The sequence below is a fragment of the Sus scrofa genome, chromosome 1 (assembly GCF_054392235.1).
Source record: "Sus scrofa isolate SSC_HxYL_T2T_F1_AM1 chromosome 1, Sscrofa_HxYL_maternal_Yorkshire_Landrace_v2.0, whole genome shotgun sequence".
Taxonomy (NCBI): Eukaryota; Metazoa; Chordata; class Mammalia; order Artiodactyla; family Suidae; genus Sus; species Sus scrofa.
Genome location: NC_139383.1, coordinates 44,909,770 through 44,929,936, shown reverse-complemented (window position 1 = coordinate 44,929,936; position 20,167 = coordinate 44,909,770). Strand labels below are relative to the sequence as shown.

The 20,167-nt window shown below is 35.1% G+C and overlaps 2 protein-coding genes across 5 annotated transcripts in view; one reads left to right on the top strand and one right to left on the bottom strand.

The window, feature by feature from the left end:
• PHF3 (PHD finger protein 3) overlaps positions 1-20,167 on the bottom strand; it is a 1,103,753-nt gene that overhangs the window by 367,901 nt on the left and 715,685 nt on the right. The gene's annotated exons all lie outside the window — the stretch shown is intronic.
• The window catches only part of KPNA5 (karyopherin subunit alpha 5), a 38,307-nt gene that overhangs the window by 11,583 nt on the left and 6,557 nt on the right, over positions 1-20,167 (top strand). For 2 of the 4 annotated variants that reach the window (XM_005654392.4, XM_005654393.4), the window contains exons 7-13: positions 790-878; positions 6,105-6,204; positions 9,001-9,164; positions 10,875-10,953; positions 12,597-12,722; positions 13,577-13,704; positions 16,149-16,327. In XM_005654392.4, coding sequence (XP_005654449.1) covers positions 790-878; positions 6,105-6,204; positions 9,001-9,164; positions 10,875-10,953; positions 12,597-12,722; positions 13,577-13,704; positions 16,149-16,327 — 865 coding nt within the window. Of the gene's footprint in view, positions 1-789; positions 879-1,889; positions 4,610-6,104; positions 6,205-9,000; positions 9,165-10,874; positions 10,954-12,596; positions 12,723-13,576; positions 13,705-16,148; positions 16,696-18,354; positions 19,541-20,167 lie in introns of those variants that run through there. The other 2 variants (XR_014804920.1, XM_084958414.1) reach the window with 2 other exon arrangements.

Genomic DNA, 20,167 nt, shown 5'->3' with positions numbered 1-20,167 from the left:
AATCATTTGCATTTGTGCAGTTCATCATCTAAGTTAAATTTAATAAGTAAATAATTTGAACTTTTACTACCATTTATATAAAAAAATCATAATGAGCCTGGACTAACTCTAAACTTATTTTCAATCATCAATTCAGCCAATTCTCACATTAGTTTTACCTTACTTTTCAGTGCTTTGTCTCTCATTCCTTTTTCCTTTTTTCTTTTACAAGTCAGTAAAAAGTGAGTAGATTCCTTGGCATAGGAGCAAACCTCTAGTATGAGAAATTGGAAAGTTCATTTAATAGTTATACAGTTGACCCTTGAACAGCACAAGTTTAAACTATGTGTTTCACTTACACATGGACTTTTTTTTTAATAGTAAACATGTACTACAGTACTACACAATTTGAGGTTGGTTGAGTCTGTGAACCTTGGATAAGGAGGGCCAATTATAAAGTTACATATGAATTTTCAACTGTGCAGGGGTTGGCACTCCTCACCTTTGTTGTTTAAGGGTCAACTATTTTTTGTTTCTCCATGTAGATTCAGAGTAGACAAACTATTTCTTTGTTAAACAGAATAAACATTTCACTAGCATGTAAGGAAAAATTTTTAAATGTTCAGTTTGATTAAAAATATTATTAAAATTACCTTCAAAGTTTTCTTCTCTTGTGTCCTACTAGAATAGAGATTTTTTAAACATCTTGAAAACTATCACTTTATTCCTTCTACACTGAAATTTCATTAAGAGAGAGCTTCTTATTTAAGATATTATTGTAAAATAATTTTTTTTTCTTATTTTTCTAAGGCTGTTTGGGCACTTGGTAATATTGCTGGTGACAATGCAGAATGCAGAGATTTTGTTTTGAATTGTGAAATACTTCCGCCTCTTTTAGAGTAAGTACTTTATCACAATTAAATAACTACTTTTGGAAAAGAAAACTATTTTCTACACTTTATTTCTATATACACAGTTAAGTTCTTCAGTGATACTTTTAAATTTTATTTTTAATCAAGCTTGAAATAACCTGAAAGTAAGTAAAAGCTAACAAAAAAATTTCCAGTTATATCATATCTGTCTTTATGTTCTATTAGGCCACACTTCACAGGGTCATTGCTTACTTGATGCTTACTGTGCTAAAATAATTATTCCACAAAACAAGGATAAGTGTAGTTTTTAATGCAATTTTTTTTTGTGGGTTTTTTTTTTTTGCTTTTTAGGGCCATACCCATGGCATATGGAGGCTCCCAGGCTAGAGGTCAAATAGGAGCTGCAGCTGCCAGTCCACCCTATAGCCACAGCAACACAGAATCCAAGCCGTGTCTCCAACCTACACCACAGCCCACAATGCCAGATCCTTACCTCACTGAGCAATGCCAGGGATCGAACCTTCGTCCTCATGGATATTTGTCAGGTTCGTTACTGCTGAGCCGCAACGGGAACTCCTGCAATAAAAATTAATTTCTTCAACAATATTTTATAGTTTTCAGTGTGTAGGGTCTTAAACTCCTTGGTTAAATTTATTCCTAAGAATTTTTTTTTTTGATGCAGTTTTGTTTGTTTTTTTTTTTAATTTTTTTGGCTTCACCTGCAACCCAGTAATCAAATGCAAGCTGCAGGTGTGACCTATGCCACAAATGGATCCATAACCCACTGTGCCTGGCCAGGGACCAAATCCATACCATGACAGAAGCAGTGTTGGATCCTTAAGCCCCTGTGCCACAGGGAAACTAGTCTTTGATGCAGTTTTAGATGAAATTGTTTCCTGGAATTCTTTTTTGACTTGTTTAGTACCCAGTGTATAGAAGTACAATTGATGTTTGTGTGTTGATCTTATATCCTGTACCTTTGTTGAATTCATTTATTAGCACTATTCAGTTTTTTGTCTTTTTTTTTTGTCTTTTTAGGGCTGCACCCACAGCATATGAAGGTTCCCAGGTTAGGTGTCCAGTTGGAGCCGTAGCCGCTGGCCTGTGCCAGAGCCACAGCAACAGCGGATCCAAGCCGAGTCTGCAACCTTCACCACAGCTCACGGCAGTGCCAAATCCTCAACCCACTGAGCAAGGCCAGGAATCAAACCTGTGTCGTCATGGATGCCGGTCGGGTTTGTTAGCTGCTGAGACATGACAGGAACTCCCAGCACTATTCAGATTTTTTTTTATCTGTGTATAAGATCATGTCATCTGTGAATAATAATAGTTTTTCTTTTCCAATTTGGATATCTCTTATTTCTTTCTGTTGCCTAATTGCTCTGGCTGAGCTTCAGTTCAGTGTTACATAAAACTGGCAAAAGCAGGTAACTTTGTCTTGCTTTTGATCACTCTTTCACCGTTGAGAATGATGTTAGCTGTGAGTTTTTGATAAACTTCCTTTATCATATTGAGATAGTTTCCTTATATTCCTAGGTTGAGTGTTTTTATCATGAATGGTGTTAGGATCTGTTAAATGCTTTTTATGCATCAGTTGACATGGTCTCATTTTATTTCCTTCATGCTGTTAATGTAGTGTGTTATTTTGTTTGATATTTATGTACTTAATTATCTTTGCATTTCTGGGATAGTTCATAGTGTATAATCCTTCTGTTGTGTTTGTGGATTTAGTTTCCTAGAATTAGTTGAAGATTTTTCATGTGTATCTATTAGGAGTATAAATATATACTTCAGATGTCTTTGGCTTTAGTTTCAGGGTAATCCTGGCCTCATAAAATGAGTTAGGAGTTTTATTTTATTTCCTGGAAGAGTTTGAGAAGTATTTAATTCTTTAATGTTTCCTAGAATTTACCAGTGAAGCCATCTCATGCTGGACTTTTTTCTTTATTGGGAGGTTTTTGATGACTGGTTCAGTATCTTTAATTGTTACATGTCTCTTTAGCTTTTCTATTTCTTCTTGAGTCAGTTTGCTGGTTTATGTGTTTCTGAGAAATTGTTCATTTCTTTGGTGTTATCCACTTGGCTTACAGTTAGTTATTCATAGTATTCTCTTATGATTATTTTTATTTCTGAAAGATAAGTAGTAATCATTCATTCCTAATTTAAGTCTTTTACCTTGTCAGTCTAGGTAAGGGTTTGTTGATTTTGTTGACTTTTCTTTCAAGGAATCAACTTTTGATTTAGTTCATTTTCTCTAGTGATTTTCTATTCTCTACTTCATTTACTTCTGCTTTTGCTTTTTATTGTTCCCTTCCTTCTGCTAGATGTCAGTTTAGTTTGCTCTAAATTTTTTGGTTTCTTAATTAAGATGGAAGTTTATGTTACTGATTTGAGATCTTTTTTAATGCAAAGGTTTTCAGCTATAATTTTCCCTAAGTTTTCACTGCATTCTGTATGTTTTAGCATGCTATGTTTTCATTTTCATTTAAAAGTATTTCCTAATTGAGAATTTTTTTGAGCCATTGGTTAATTTCCACATATTTTTGAATTTTCCAGTTTTCCTTCTTTTAGTGATTTTTGGTTTCATTCTGTTGTGCTCAAAGATACTTTGTATGGTTTCAGCCTTTGAAAATTTATCATACTTGCTTTGTGATCTAACATATGGTGTATCTTGGAGAATGTTCCATGTGCACTTGAGAAGAATATATATTCTTCTTTTAATGAGTGGCGTGTTGTATAGGTGCCTGTTATATTTAGTTGGTTTATAATGTTGTCGAAGTCTAGTGTTATCTTGTTGATCTTCTAGCTAAGTGTTCCATTATTGAAAACTATATTGAAGTCTCTGTGATTGTACAGCTTTCTATTTCTCCCTTCACTTTTGCCAGTTTTTGCTTTGTATATTTTACTCTCTTGCTAGGTCTTACAAGTTTATAAGTGTTAAGACTTCATGATGGATTATCTTTCTTATCAATATGTAATGTTATTTTTTTTGTCTCTTAAACAGTTTTTTACTTAAGTCTGTTTTTCTATATTAGTATATCTCCACTGGCTCTCTTTGGGTTATTATTTGCATGGAATATTTCTTCTAGCCTTTTACTTTCAACCTACTTGTGTCTTTGTTTTTTTTTTTTTTGTTGTTGTTGTTGTTTTCTGCTTGTGTCTTTGAATTGAAAATGAGTGTCTTCTAAAGTGTATTATAGATGGCTCATGGATTATTCTTTATTTGTTTTTATTTTTATACATTCTGCCAGTCACTGCCTTTTAATTCTAATTCAAGAGTTTAATCCATTTACATTCAATTTAAATACTAATAAGAAAGTACTTCTGCCATTTTGTTGTTTTCTATATGTCTTATGTATTAAATCTTTTTTGTTCCTCAATTCCTTCCTTATTACCTTTTGTGTTTAACTGATTTTGGTGGGGGGCAATACACTCTATTGACTCCCTTCTCATTTCCTTTTTAGTGTATTTTTTAGTTATAATCTTAATGGTTAATTTAAGGAGTACAGTTAACATCTTAAACTTACAACAACTTTGCTTGAATTTTTACCAATTTAATCTCAATATTATACAAAAACCCTGCTCCTCTACATCTCTGTCCTACCCATTCTAACTTACTGTTGTTACAAATTACATTATTATATATTGTATGCCTATTAACATATATCTGTATTTATTGCTCTTTATTTGTGTCTTTTAAATCTATTATAGAAAAAAAGGGAAATTACAAATCAAAAATAAAATAATATTTCCCCCCCCTTTTTTGGTCTTTTCAGTGCTGCTCTCATGACACATGGAAGCTCCCAGGCTAGGGGTCAAATCAGAGCTGCAGCTGTCAGCCTATGCCATAGCCACAGCAACAAAGGATCCAAGATGCATCTGTGACTCACAGCACAGCTCATGGCAATGCCAGATCCTTAACCCACTGAGCAAGGCTGGGGATTGAACCTGTATCTCATGGATACTAGTCGGGGTCGTTACCACTGAGCCACACAGGCACTCCAATATTCCCCTTTATATTTATTTACCTATGTGGTTATTTTTAGCAGTGTTCTTTATTTCTTCATACGGTCTTGAGTTATTTTTCATTGTCCTTTTATTTCAGTATGTTTTAGTTATTTTAGTTACTCTTATAAAGCAGATCTGCTAGTGATGGAATTTCCTCAGTTTTTGTTTTTGTTGTTCTGGGAACCTTTTACTTCATTTTTGAAGGGTAATTTTTCTGGATATAGGATTCTTACTTGACAGTTTTTTCATTCAGCACTTTAAATATATCATTGCCTTCTGCCTTCCATGGTTTTTGATGACAGGTCAGCTGTTGATCTTGGTGAGAGAGTTCCCAATTAGGCAAAATAAAGGCAAGAGCCTTCATCACTCCTTCAGGGAGTACCCAGACAGGTCAAAACAGAGAAACAATTTCTTGGAAGCAAAGTCTCCATAGCCCCTTTTGGAACCAGAACTCACAGTGGCAACTCCAGCCTTTGTCTTCAAGGTTGCCTCCAGCTAGGGAGGGGATTGAGCAAAGGTAAGTTATATTGTGAGAAAGCTCTTCTACCACATTTCTGCTCCTTCCTGATTAAAAGTTTACTTGGTTATGGTAAACTTTTACTGTCTTGGAGAGTTTGATAAAATTGATTCTGATGGGGTTTGTAAGGGTATTTTTGGTGTTTGAGGGTAGGATAAGCCTCCTAGAATTCCCTTCTTCACCATTTTTGCTAATGTTACTCCAAAATAGGAATTTTTTTTTTTTAAATCTAGCTTCTCTGTACTTCTAGCAGGTTGCATATAAAAATGTGAAGATAGGCAATCTGTTCAAAGCAAAACAAAAAAATTGTCTTTCTCAATAGCTGATCTTTATTAGGTTTGAACCCTGTATTCTCACTTCCTGAATTTGGATAGTGTATTATTTCCATGGTTAAAAAAAAAAACAAACAAACTTAAAATTACTCTTTTTAAAGTATATAGAAATAAGTAAGTCAGTATCCCATGATGCTCTTTATTTTGAATGTGTTTTATATCTTATAAAAATCTCTTCAGGTCATATTTAAAAATTTTTAAAAATAGAGCTGTGGTATGTTTATTTTTGTTTCTGGAAATATTTTGAATTTTTAAAACTCCCTTTTCCTATTTTACAAGGTTGCTCTGAATTCCTTATAAAATGTATTGAAAGTTTTTATGTTATGACAGTAGAAAATAGCTGAAGAGGACAAATGAGTGTAAAGTTGGCAACTCCTTTTTTCTTTTTCTCGGCAGGTTATTAACAAATTCAGACAGACTTACAACCACCAGAAATGCTGTATGGGCTCTCTCAAATTTATGTAGAGGGAAAAATCCTCCTCCAAACTTTAGTAAGGTATGAGTAAAATGCATAAATTGAGTAATCTGTCTACATAAACTTTTAAGTTTCCTTATAATAGATTTTTTGAGGTTGAAGGACTTTATTCTTTTAGTAATTTTTTATGTACTAGACAATATTTGCACATACACAGAATTAAGATGGTGAAAAAGCTCGCTTTATTTTTCAAAAAGAACATTTGCTAAATATCTAAGACTGAATAATGATTAACAGTCTTTTAAGTAAAAACGGTATTCCCATGGGGGAAAATAGCTAATTCAGCTTGCAATTCAAGTGAGTGTTTTTCCTGGAGATCAAAATAGTACTTTGGTATACAGAAGTACTTTGTATATATTTCCCATTTTATCTCACAATATATTCACAAGACGTGTTTTCAAGAGTTGAGATTTAATAAAATTAGTAATTTTTACTGCTCTTCAAGGTAATTCTTCCTCCCCACTTTTAATTACAAGTGTGTGGAGGTGAATACAAAGATCTGTGATATGTTTTGGTACCACTGCCTTGATTTGTGCAAAGGTACTGATAATTTTACCCACTGTTGCTTTTGTACCTTTAGTGCAGATGTCAATAAAGTGAAAAAGGCCAACTGTGTGTTAGTATAATTATGAAAATAGTTTTGTTCTTAAAGATCCCATAAAAGTTTCAGAAATCCCCCAGGGATCCATGGACAACACTTTGAGAATCACTGACTTCCAACACTATTTCATATCTACCTAATTCCCTCATCTCCTGTAAGTGCTAGCTTAGAAGTTACCTGTTGCATGAACTCTACCATGACTGCTATGTTTAATCATGAAATTTATCACTATCCCCAGCCACTGACCCATACATTTTATTCTATTTTTTCTTAGCACCTTTTAATATAAATGTGCTTATTATATATGTGTGTGTGTGTGTATGCGCATATATATATATATATATATATATATATATAAATTTTTTAAAAAAATCTTTCTTCTGGAGTTCCAAATGGGGCACATGGGTTAAGACTCTGACTGTAATGGCTCATGTCGCTGAAGAGGTATGGGTTTAAACCACAGCCTGGCACAGTGGGTTAAAGAATCCGGCATTGCTTCAGCTGCACTGTAGGTCGCAGCTGTGGCTCAAATTCAATCCCTGGGCCAGGAGCTTCCGTATGCCACAGGTACAGCCATAAAATTAAAAAACAAAGAAAACCTTTCTTCCTCTAAAATGTAATCTCCTTAGCTTTAGGAATCTTTTTGGTTTTTTTTACATACACATTCCAGATTTACAGAGTGATGTTGCATTAATAGGGATTAAGACTTTTGTTAGGTAAATTTTCTGGGGTTTTCTGTGAGAGAGTTTCCTTCATCATTCACTTTTTTTTTTTAATTCTGTTTCCACGGTCATATGTTCAAGAATTTTTTTTTGTTCTTTGCCCATTTTTATATAGGATTTGGTTCTTTTATGGATCCAGCATATTGTCTATTGGTAGATTTATAATTTTGGAAGCTATCTTCTTTCTGATGTCTCAGTTTCTTTCTACATTTCTGTTTTATTTATGGTTTGTTTGTCTTGATCTCTTTCCTACTGGAGGCTCTCTTCATACATTCGGTGATCCTTGCCACTCTGGACATGCCTAGGAGGCAGGCACTGAAAAGCTGGAAGATAGGTGTCCAGGTTCATTGTCTAATGGGCTTCATTGTAGAATAATTGGGCAGCAAAATGGTATTTTCTTGGAGTCAAAATTTCATTATGTTTCCTAAAACCATTCTTTTTCTCTAGAGACAGACTTTCCACTCTCCTGTTGGAAGGTGGATAGATTGGGTTGAGATGTGCAGTAGGTAATAAAATAACCACTGGAGATCTGGGAGCTGGGAATTGCAAGAGGGCTGGAAGTTTTCAAATCAATCAGTATGTAACTTTTACTTAATCTTTCTAGTTTCTAATCCAGTGCTTCATTTCAACCTTCTATATGCTCAGTACCCCACAAATTTCAGTTTCTCTAGTTCACCAGTTGTGGTCAGGATTAAAAATGTCTACTGGATTTCTCAAAGATGGGATTTGTGTTTCTGTTTTGTTTTGTTTTGTTTTGTTTTTTTTCCTTTCCAGTAATGTGTATGTAATAAGTAAGGTGAGGATCTTTTTTTTTAAGTTTTTTTTTTTTTTTTTTTTTTTTTTTTTTTTTGTCTTTTGCCTTTTTCTAGGGCTGCTTCCATGGCATATGGAGGTTCCCAGGCTAGGGGTCCAATTGGAGTTATAGCCACCAGCCTACGCCAGAGCCACAGCAGCTCAGGATCCGAGCCGCGTCTGTGACCTACACCACAGCTCACAGCAACGCTGGATCCTTAACCCACTGAGCAAGGCCAGGGATCGAACCTGCAACCTCATGGTTCCTAGTCGGATTCGTTAACCACTGCGCCACAATGGGAACTCCGAAGGTGAAGATCCTTTAAATTGGATCATATTCCATGATCATATTAAACACCTAATTGAATCATTTTTACTTCTTCAGTTTTGTTATACCTTTTTTTTTGGGAGTGGGGGAGGGTATGATTTAGACATAGACAGAGGATCCCAGATACATATTTAATTATTTTTAAGAACTTTAAATTAGCGTGTATCTTAGTATAAGATGAATAGTAATCATCAGTTTCATGTATATATATATGGTTTTCATGATCATTATTTTAAAACAATAGACTATCTTAATTTCTCTGGTATTTTTGTAGCATTAAATTTGTATTTTAAATTGACTAGAAACTCTTTTACTAAAAAAACCTTTGTTTTAGTTAGAGAAAAACTTTGCGTACTGACTCTCTTCCCTTCCAGGTTTCACCTTGCTTAAATGTGCTGTCACGATTGTTGTTTAGCAGTGACCCAGATGTATTAGCAGATGTGTGTTGGGCCCTTTCATATCTCTCTGATGGACCTAATGATAAAATTCAAGCAGTCATTGATTCTGGAGTCTGTCGAAGATTGGTGGAACTTTTGATGTAACTACAATTTATGGTTAATAAGTAGATGATTGTGTATTCAGTTTAGCAATTACAGTAATGACCTTGTAAACATCTCAGAAATCATTGTCTTCAGGAAGGATTGAAAAGCTGCCAATTCTACTTTGACAAATAGCTGCATACTGAAAATTTGACCTTTAAATTTGTTTCTTATGTACTCTATTGGAACTAATCAGTTTGTTGATGAACTTTACTAGTTTTAATCTCTTCATGAATGGGAGAGACATAATTCAACAAGTATTTATGGAATGCCCATTAAATGCTAGAGTGTTGTGTAATTTATTCTGTATGGAACACAGTTCCTGCTTTCACAAAATCAATAATATAGTTACTTGTTCATTACAATAATGAATTTGTATATAAGTCCATGAATTGAAAAACATTTAGTATGTTACTTGTATTAAAGAAAATATTTCTCTTTGCTGGGGTATTATTGCTCCTTTTTAAAAAAATAACAGACTTTCTATACAAAAAAGTTTAAAACTTATCAGAAAACTTGTTTTAAAAGCATATTTTGGCTTCCTCATCTTCTTCTTCTTTTTTTTTTTTTTTTGGTCTTTTTAGGGCTGCACCTTTGACATATGGGGATTTCCAGGCTAGGTGTCGAATTGGAGCTATAGCCACTGGCCTGCACCACAGCCACAGCAATGCTAGATCCGAGCCACATCTGCAACCTACACCATAGATCACGGCAATGCCAGATCCTTAACCCACTGAGCAAGGCCAGGGATCAAACTCCCGTCCTCATGGATACTAGTCAGGTCTGTTACCGCTGAGCCACGACAGGGACGCCAAACCTTGGTTTTTAAACACTGCTGTCCACCAAGTAGAGTAACATGTTCTTGGAGAAATTACTAATTCCAGGGCTGGGACTGAGAAAAAAATAAGATAAACTCAGAAAGTAATGAGTGGCCAAAGAATGGAGAAATGTCAGAAGGAAGATCCCTTGAAGGGACTCCTTTTGTTTAAGCCTGGGATGATATGAGCATTGAAATAAATTGTAGTAACGTAATATATTGAATAAAATAGGAATCCATGAGTCTACATTAAAATAAGTAGATAGATGAGTAGGTAGAAAAGGCACATAGTTGAAGTAATAGTATTAGAAAGTCATCAGTGGCAACAATACTAATAGTTATTAATGATTCAGACACTAAATATCAAGAGATGCTAAAACTAGTGTGAAAGTGGGTTAAGGAATGGAATTTTACATAGTTTAAAAGTATTATTTTATCATAAAATATTATTATAAAGAGAAGAACAGTAATGTTAAAGTGAAGAACTTTGGGAGACACCATCTTATTTAAGTGACCAGAGTTCAGTGCCACAATAATGGACAAAATAGATGCCATATGTCATCCAATACTATGTAGTGAAAAGCATATCACATTTGTGATAGCTCAGCCAAAAGCATGTGACTGGGTCTTATTACTGAACAAAATAAAATAACTGGGTTGTGATTATCAAAGGGAAAACTCAGTAACTGTTTTGAGTTAAAAGAGACTGGAGAGACATGGGTGCAACACATGATTCTGGATTAGATTCTTTGTTAAATATTACTGAGATAATTAGGAAAACATTTTCAAATGGGATCTCTAGGTAAAGAGTGCAAGAGTTTTCTGTATTAATTTTTGCATATTTTCTATAAATTTTTTATAGTACTTAAGTTTATATTTTTATTGTTTTTAGGCACAGTGATTATAAAGTTGTATCACCTGCATTAAGAGCAGTTGGTAATATTGTGACTGGTAATGATATTCAAACACAGGTAAGTTCAGTTTTAGTATGATGAATTGGTAACATAATGGACTTTACAAAGTTTATCATGTTTTATAACACTTGATTACATTTTAAATCAAAATGTTAGCATTACCATAATTATATAGGCATCTGTAATGGAACAATAAGCATATTCTTGATAATAAGTGATCCACTTCAGATACCTTTATAGGTAAGTGCTATCCTAGACCTATATCGATGTAAAGAAGTATAAGATAGGAGTTCAGCTCTTGAGGGATTTACAGTTCAATTGTGAGGGAAATATATATTGAAACAAAGCAATTACCCAAGGGTAGTATGTTTGCTGAGATCCAACTGGTCAGTAAATACTATAACAATTTTTAAGAGATCGGTGTGCTGAGAAATTTTTGTGGATTCTATAAAGGGGTAGGAACTAAAGCTAAATCTTAAGAGTAGAGAAGGATTTCAGAAGACTAGAAGAAATCTGTGCAACCATAGGTACGGAGGCAGACGTGTGAGTTAGGTTTAGGAGATGTTAAACTTGACTGGAGAAGAAACTGTTAGTGAGACAGTGATGGATTATAAATGGTTAGAAGTGGGGTAGAAATGCAGATTGAAGACCTAGGTTATGGGAGTGTAAGGAAAGATAGCAAGGAAACATTTCCCAGATTGGTAACTAACTGTGTGTGTGTGTCTGTCTGTCTGTCTTTGTCTACCTGTCTTAGAAGATGGTGAGGTATCAAAAAAAAAAAAAGTGTGATGTCAGACTAACTGCAGATATGACTAATTATCTTTCTTAAAGATAAAAGCATAAACTCTGTGTAACACATTAAATTCTCCTTTGCCATTCATAAACTTTTTATGCTAACCTACATTCTTTCAGGTTTAATCTTTTAAAGTCATATTTAGATAATTAGTTATTAAATAGTAGATCTTTACTAATTAATAGTTATTAATTTAAAATAGCTCTTTAAAAGAAAATGCCTGTTTTCAACTGAATTTTTGGTGCACTACTACATATGTTTTTCACCAAGTAAACTTAATGTCAGTCATTGTGGATATCGTGAAAGTGGAACATAATTAATCTTGTCATGGAATAAATAATGTGAAGGGACTTATTTCCTGCTTATACTAAAGAAAAATGGAGTGGTAAAATTAATTTTTACTTAATTTCTATTTATTTATAATTAATATTTATGTAATTTTTATTTAATAAAACTAATAGACTTATTGCATGCATTAAAGTTTCTTAATACTTGTAGAATTAGGTACTTGCAAACTGTTTGAGATAGAAATAGATATATTTTTTTTCCTATTAATGATAAAACTTAAAGGTTGGATCCTGACCAATCACTAAATCTCTCTTCAAATAGTTGTATCAGTTGAACTTATTTGAATGTATTCGTAAACTTAAAGGGCACACCTCAGAGTATTCTGCTTATTTGCAGATTTTGTGGATTGAGAGCAGGGCACCTCACTGCACCAGTATTAAACACGTTTTAGCAAATTGGGGGGGTAGAAGAGAGCAAGTGCCAACATTTTACATGGAGAGTAATTTCTTTTTTCTTTAATTCATTTTCCAGAGTGATTTTTGTATTTGTAAATAATTAATATACTTTTGTGCAATTGTTTCTGATAAAACTTTGTTCTCATATTTGACTTTTGTTTCAGGTAATTTTGAATTGCTCTGCATTACCCTGTCTCTTACACTTATTGAGTAGCTCAAAGGAGTCAATCAGAAAAGAAGCCTGCTGGACTGTTTCAAACATCACTGCTGGAAATAGAGCTCAGATTCAGGTAAATATCTTCCAGATCTGAGAAAACAGGAAAATCTCAGAAGTCATTTTGGACAAAAGTCATCTTTTTATCAGTGAATTTTTTTAATGAGTTACTGAAGATTCTTGAAAAGTGTTTTAAAGAACTGGATTTTCCTCCTCTAAAATAATAGCATTTACTTCTAGAAGGCATTCTAGTGAAGAATGGCAACTTTATATATAATTGCCCAGTATGGTGCCTGAGACATAATGGTTAATCTTTTAAAAAGGATTAAATTTCTTTAAATTTAATTAGGCAGTGATCTTCTTAAAGCTTTTAAATAATGATCTTAGTGTTCTATCAAGCTCCTTGAGTCAGTAATTATCCATTTTGATCAGTCGTCTGCCTGTGCTTTATCATTTTTAAAATGTATATATATTCTGTTAATTTATTGTTTAGTCTTAAAAGAAAGTATGTGAAAGTTTGTTGAAAGATTGGACATTAATTTTTTCCAAAGGTGTTTCCAAAAAGCCTGACATTTTAGGAGTTCCCATCGTGGCCCAGCAGTAACAAACTCGACTAGTATCCAGAGGATGTGGGTTCCATCCCTGGCCTCACTCAGTGGGTTAAGGATCTGGCATAGCTGTGAAAGGTGGTGTAGGTCCCAGACACAGTTCAATCGTGCATTGCTGTAGCTGTGGCTAAGGCCTGCAGCTGCAACTCTGATTGGACCCCTAGCCTGGGAACTTCCATATGCTGTGGGTGTGGCCCTAAAAAGACAAAAAAAAAAAAAAAGCCTGACATTTTAAAACCAGTGAGTTTGAAGATTCCTCTGCTTCTTAATATTTTTAAAATAGTATTTGCATTGATTGTGCTGTACCATTTTTTCTCCTCAGGCTGTTATAGATGCAAATATTTTTCCTGTTTTGATTGAGATTCTTCAGAAAGCAGAGTTTCGTACCAGGAAAGAAGCAGCTTGGGCTATAACTAATGCAACATCAGGAGGCACTCCAGAACAGATAAGGTGTGAAACAGATTTTTAAAAATTGTTTTGTAAATGTAAATGGAAAAAAATTTGAACTAATATATATTTTTTATTTGTCAATGAAACTAAAACACTACTTCTATAAGAAAATATAAGACATGCTTATAGAAGTTAGTTCTATAGCCATTTCTAATGTGAAATGACAGTGTTAGTTATATCATTCACTCAGAGAAAAAGTATTTTTTACTATTTGTTTATTTATTTATTATTGTCTTTTTTAGGGCTGCACCCGTGGCATATGGAGGTTCCCAGGCTAGGGGTTGAATCAGAGCTGTAGCTGCTGGCTTATGCCACTGCTGCAGCAATGCAGGATCCCAGCGGTGTTTGTGACCTACACCACAGCTCACAACAAGGTGGGATCCTTAATGCACTGAGCAAAGCCAGGAATCACACCCGCATCCTCATGGATATGAGTTGAGTTGGTTAACTGCTGAGCCACAATGGGAACTCCTATTTGTTTTTTTTACTAACAACATAAATAGTAGGTACATGGGCTTTGAAGTCAGCCTGCTTTCAAATTCTGTTCCTTCAGTAAAAGATGTGTGATCTTTACAAAGTCATTTAGCCTCCTTAAACCACAGTTTTCTTTATTTCTTAAGTGGATTAAATAATGGATAGTACCTTATAGTCATATATTGATGATTAAATGTAACTTGTACTTTAAAATGCTTTACCACGGTGTCTAAACATAAGTCCTCTGCTAATGTTAGCTGCTATTATCACTATTATTTGTAATCATAATTTTTATTATTAGTATTAATTCCTAAGTCTCTTTTCATCTTGCGCTTTCATGATTTTTTCCTCTGTCGCAAAGTTTTACTTTGCATTTCTGTAAAAGCCTGATTTCCTACAGAATCTTCTAAGGATCCTTTTATGAAGGATCTTGAAGTGACTATTCAGGAAATATTTTCCAATGCATATTTTATTTCTTAATTTATAAAAAAAGTCAGACTGCTATGCCATTTTACAACTCAGAGGATTTTGAGATCTGCTTACAGGCAGATCATTGTCTATTATTGCCTTAATTTCTACTGTTATCATCTCTCAGATTCATATCACTATATTTAATAACATCTTTCTCTGTTTTTTATCTTCCATTGTTCTTTGCTTTAATTAGTATTTCCATTTAATTTGTGTCATTAAAACAAAGCAGGGATAAAATAAGATCTTTCATTTCTAACAATATTATTCTGCTTTGGGACCCACAGTTTGTTCACCTATGAACAGTTGTATTTTTTTTCAATTTGTTTTCTTCTTTGTGTCTATTCCACATATTATCCCTTAAATATATTAGTATAAATCAAATGTCCAAACTGAGATCACTATTTTTCTAATCATTTGCACCATTTCATTAACTCTGCATATGGAAGTCTTGATCTCAGATAATGTTCAGCATGCACAGCACTAATATTTACTGAGTGCTAGTTGTGCTAAGTTATTTCAATTATTGAGCATCAGCAGTGCATCAGATACTTTCATATATTTTATTTGTTTTAGCTTTATAACTCTATGAAATTGTTATTCATTCAACAAATATATTTGATCAGTCATGGTATAGTATATGACAAGTGAGTACGCCAGTGAAGATATGTACATTTTTTTATAGGGATGGAAACTATTATTGAATGCCTGAGGCATTCTCACAGCAACCTTCTCAGTTTAGTACTATTATTATTTCCACTTTAGGATGGGGAAACTGAGGTGATGAGAAGTTAACTCAGTCACACAACTAAGGAGTAGAAATAGGACTAGAAGCCATGCAGTCTGACTTCAGAAATGTTTTTTACCTCTATGCTTAGTATGGACTTCTTGCCAAGTGAACAAATCAATTACTTTAAAGAACTAGTAACAACTAGAAAAGCATAAAGCATTAAGAAATGAGCAGAATAATTTTTGTAATCATTTTTTATTAAAATTATTTACAACATGGCCTGTTTTGTTCCCAGAAGCCTTCTGTGCATCTAAAACAGTAGATGTTTTAGAACAGTAGCTACAGTTGTTTTTGTGAGAAAAACTTCCTGGAGTTTGATTTAGATTTGCTCTCTCATTTCTACCTACCTCCACATGATCCCACATGTTATATAGGCTAACCTTAAAAAACAAACCAAAAAATCTTGAGCCCACTCTTCTTAGTGTTTATATACCATGAAAAAACAGGCATGAGTACCATTTTGCTTGCATGTATATTTTCATAACATTTGTAATACCATTTATAGCTAATTATGTTAAATTAGGAAAATAGGAAAGTAAGAATTTTCAGGTTCCTGTATAAGTGAAAATGTAAATGTTTTTAATGTTTGAGATTGTATAGGAATAATTGTTTACATAACATGTCACTGAAGAATATTCTCATGTCATTGCTATAAAGAGTATTTATTTTTAATGTTTTTCCCTCTGCTTTTCTTTTTTTAATTACTCTAAAGGTATTTGGTAGCCTTAGGCTGCATTAAACCACTTTGTGACCTATTGACTGTTATGGACTCTAAAATAGTCCAAGTGGCTTTAAATGGACTTGAAAATATTTTACGTCTTGGTGAACAAGAATCTAAGCAGAATGGAATAGGTGTTAATCCATACTGTGCCCTCATTGAAGAAGCATATGGTAAGTAGTCAGTTAAGAATTTATAATTACTGTAAGTTGTTTTATTGAGATATGAGTGACATATTACATTGGTTTAATGTGTACAACATAATTACTCAATGTGTGTATATACTGCTAAATGATGATAATAATTCTAGTTCATGTCACCTAAATATAGTTTCAAAATGTTTTCTCTTGTGATGGGAACTCTAGAACTCTTCAAGTTTATTCTCTTAGCAGCTTTCTTCTTTTTTTTCGGCCTTTTCTAGGACCACTCCTGTGGCATATGGAGGTTCCCAGGCTAGGGGTCTAATCGGAACTGTAGCTGCCAGCCTACGCCAGAGCCACAGCAACGCGGGATCTGAGCCACATATGCAACCTACACCACAGCTCATGGCAGTGTTGGATCCTTAACCCATTAAGCAAGGCCAGGGATCGTACCTGCAACCTCATGGTTCCTAGTCGGATTCATTAACCACTGCGCCACAACAGGAACTCCCTTAGCAGCTTTCAAATATATAATACGGTAGTATTAACTGTAGCCTGTGGAGACTGTATATTACCTCTGCAAGGCTTATTTATTTATAACTGGAAGTTTATAGCTTTTCTCATTCACCCCCTACCTCCTCTGTTCAAGCACCAATCTGTTCTTTGTAAATATGAGCTTTTTTTTTTTTTTAATTCCACATATAAGCGAGATTATATAGTATTTGTCTTTATCTCACTGGTTTCACTAAGTGCAATTCCCTCAAGGACCATCCATATTGTTGCACATGGCAAGAGTTCACTTTTTTTGGTAGGGGTCAAGGAGCCATGCCTGCAGCATACAGAAGTAACCGGTCCAGGGATTAAACCCACACCACAGCAGTGGCAACACTGGATCATTAACCCACTGAGCCACCAGGGAACTCCAAGATTTTCTTCTTTTATATGATTGAATTATATGTCATTGTGTATATATATATATTTTTTTGTCTTGTCTTTTTGCCATTTCTTGGGCCGCTTCTGCGGCATGTGGAAGTTCCCAGGTTAGGGGTCTAATCAGACCTGTAGCCACCAGCCTACACCAGAGCCACAGCAACATGGGATCTGAGCCATGTCTGTGACCTACACCATAGTTCATGGCAACGCCAGATCCTTAACCCACTGGCAAGGCCAGGGATCGAACCCCCAACCTCATGGTTCCTAGTCTGATTCATTAACCACTGAGCCACAACAGGAATTCCTATACCACATTTTCTTTAGTCATTCACCCTTCAGTGGACACTCAGGTTGCTTCCATGTCTAGGCTATTGTAAATAATGCTGAGATAAACAAGAGGGTGCCTATTTTTTGGTATGTTAGTGTTTTCATTTTCTTCAGATAAATACACTGAAGTGGAATTGCTGGATCATATGATAGTTCTATTTTTCGTTTTTTGAGGAGCCTCCATACTGTTTTCCATAGTGATTGCAACAGTTTACATTCCCACCAACAGTGCACCAGGGTTCCCTTTTTCCACATCCTTGCTAATAACATTTGTTATCTCATTTTTTTTATAATGGCCATTTTTACAGGCTGTAAGATATTATCTTATTGTGGTTTTGATTTGCATTTCCCTGATGATTAATGATGTTGAACATCTTTTCAGGTACCTCTTGGCCAACTGTGTATCTCCCTTGAAAAAAAGGTCCTTTCAGATCTTCTGCCCATCTTTTAATTGGGTTGTTTGCTTATTTATTTGTTTGTTTTATTTTTTGGCCTCCCCAAGGCGTATGGAATTCTTGGGCCAGAAATCAGATCTGAGCTGCAGTTGCCACTTAGGCAATGCTGGATCCTTAACCAAAGGTCAGACCTGCATCCCAGCATTCCCAAGACACAGCCAATCCTGTTGTACCACAGCAGGAACTCCTGTTTTATTATTATTATTATTATTTGCTTTTTATGGCCACACATGATGTAGCATATGGAAGTTCCAGGCTAGGGGTTGAATCAGAGCTGCAACTGCCAGCCTGTGCCACAGCCACAGCAATGCAGGATCTGAGCAGAGTCTGTGACCTACACCACAGCCCAGGGCAGCACTAGATCCTTAACCCACTAAATGAGGTCAGGGGTCAAACCCACATCCTCATGGATATTAGTCAGGTTTGTTACCACTAAGCCACAATGGGAACTCCGTGGTTTTTTTTAAATATTGAATTGTATGAGTTCTCTATGTATTTTGGATATTAACCCCTAACCAAGTATATGATCTATAAATACTTCAACTCATATTGTTGATGTTTTCCTTTGCTGTGCAGAAGTTTATGTTTGATGTAGTCTCACTTGTTTATTTTTGCTTTTGTGGCCTTTGCTTTCAGCATCAAATCCAAAATCCAAAAAACAAAAAACAGCAAAAAACACCAAGACCAATGCCAAAGAGCCTGTGTTTTCTTCTAGAGGTTTTATGGTTTCATGTCTTTTTTTTTTTTTAAGGGCCACACCCATGGCATATGGAAATTCCCAGTGTAGGGGTTGAGTTGGAACTATAGCTGCCAGCTTATGCCACAGCCGCAATGCCAGATCCAAGCTATGTCTGTGACCTACACCACAGCTCATGGCAACACTGGTTCCTTAACCCACTGAGTTGGGCCAGGGATCAAACCTGCATCCATCAGGGGATCTAGTCAGGTTCATTACCACTGAGCCACAAAAGGAACTCCAACAAACTTTTTTTTTTTCCTTTTTGGCTGCCCTGTGGCATACGGAGTTCTCAGGCCAGGGATCAGGTCTGAGCTGCACTTGAGACCTAAGCCACAGTTGCACCAACACCGGATCCTTAACCCACTGTGCCAGGCCAGGGATCGAACCCACATCCCACCACTCCCAAGATGCCGCCAGTCCCATTGTGCCACAGCAGGAAATCCTGGTTTCACATCTTATATTCAAGTCTTTAATCCACTTAGAGTTAGTTTTTGTGTGTTGTGTATGATAGTGGTTTAGTTTTCATTCTTTTGTATGTGCCTATCATTTTCCCAGCACCATTTATTGAAAAGACTGTCCTTTCCCTATTGTATATATTTGGCTCCTTTGTCACATTATTTGACCATATATGCGTAGGTTTATTTCTGGGCTCTCTATTCTTTTCCACTGATGTGCTTATACACCAGTACCATACAGTTTTATCATAGCTTCATAATCAGGGAACATGATGCCTCCAGCTTTGTTGTTCTTTTTCTTTTTCTTTTTTTTTTTTGTCTTTTTTAGGGCTGCTCCCGTGGCATATGGAGGTTCCCACGTGAGGGGTCCAATTAGAGCTGTAGCCACCAGCCTACACCAGAGCCACAGCAACTCAGGATCCGAGCCGCGTCTGCAACCTACACCACAGCTCACAGCAACGCCTGATCGTTAACCCACTGAGCAAGGCCAGGGATTGAACCTGCATCCTCATGGTTCCTGGTCAGATTCGTTAACCACTGCACCATGACAAGAACTCCCTGTTGTTCTTTTTCAAGATTTATTTCACTTTTTGGGTTCTTTGTGGCTCTATACAAATTTTAAGATTGTTCTATTTCTGTGAAAAATGTCATTGGAATTTTTATAGAAATTATGTTGGATCTGTAGATTGCTTTGGGTAATACAAACATTTTAACAATATTCTTCTAATCCATCAGCACAAAATGTCTTTCTCTTTATTTGTGTCTGCTTCAATTTTTTTGATCATAGTTTTTTCATTGTGCAGGTTTTTCATGAACCTCCTTGTTTAACTTTATTCCGAGGCATTTTATTCTTTTTGTTGCAGTTGTAAAAGGGTTTTCTTTATTTCTCTTTGTGGTAGCTTGTTATTAGTGTATAGAAATGCAACAGATTTTTGTATTCTTATTTTGTATCCTGTGTCCTCAC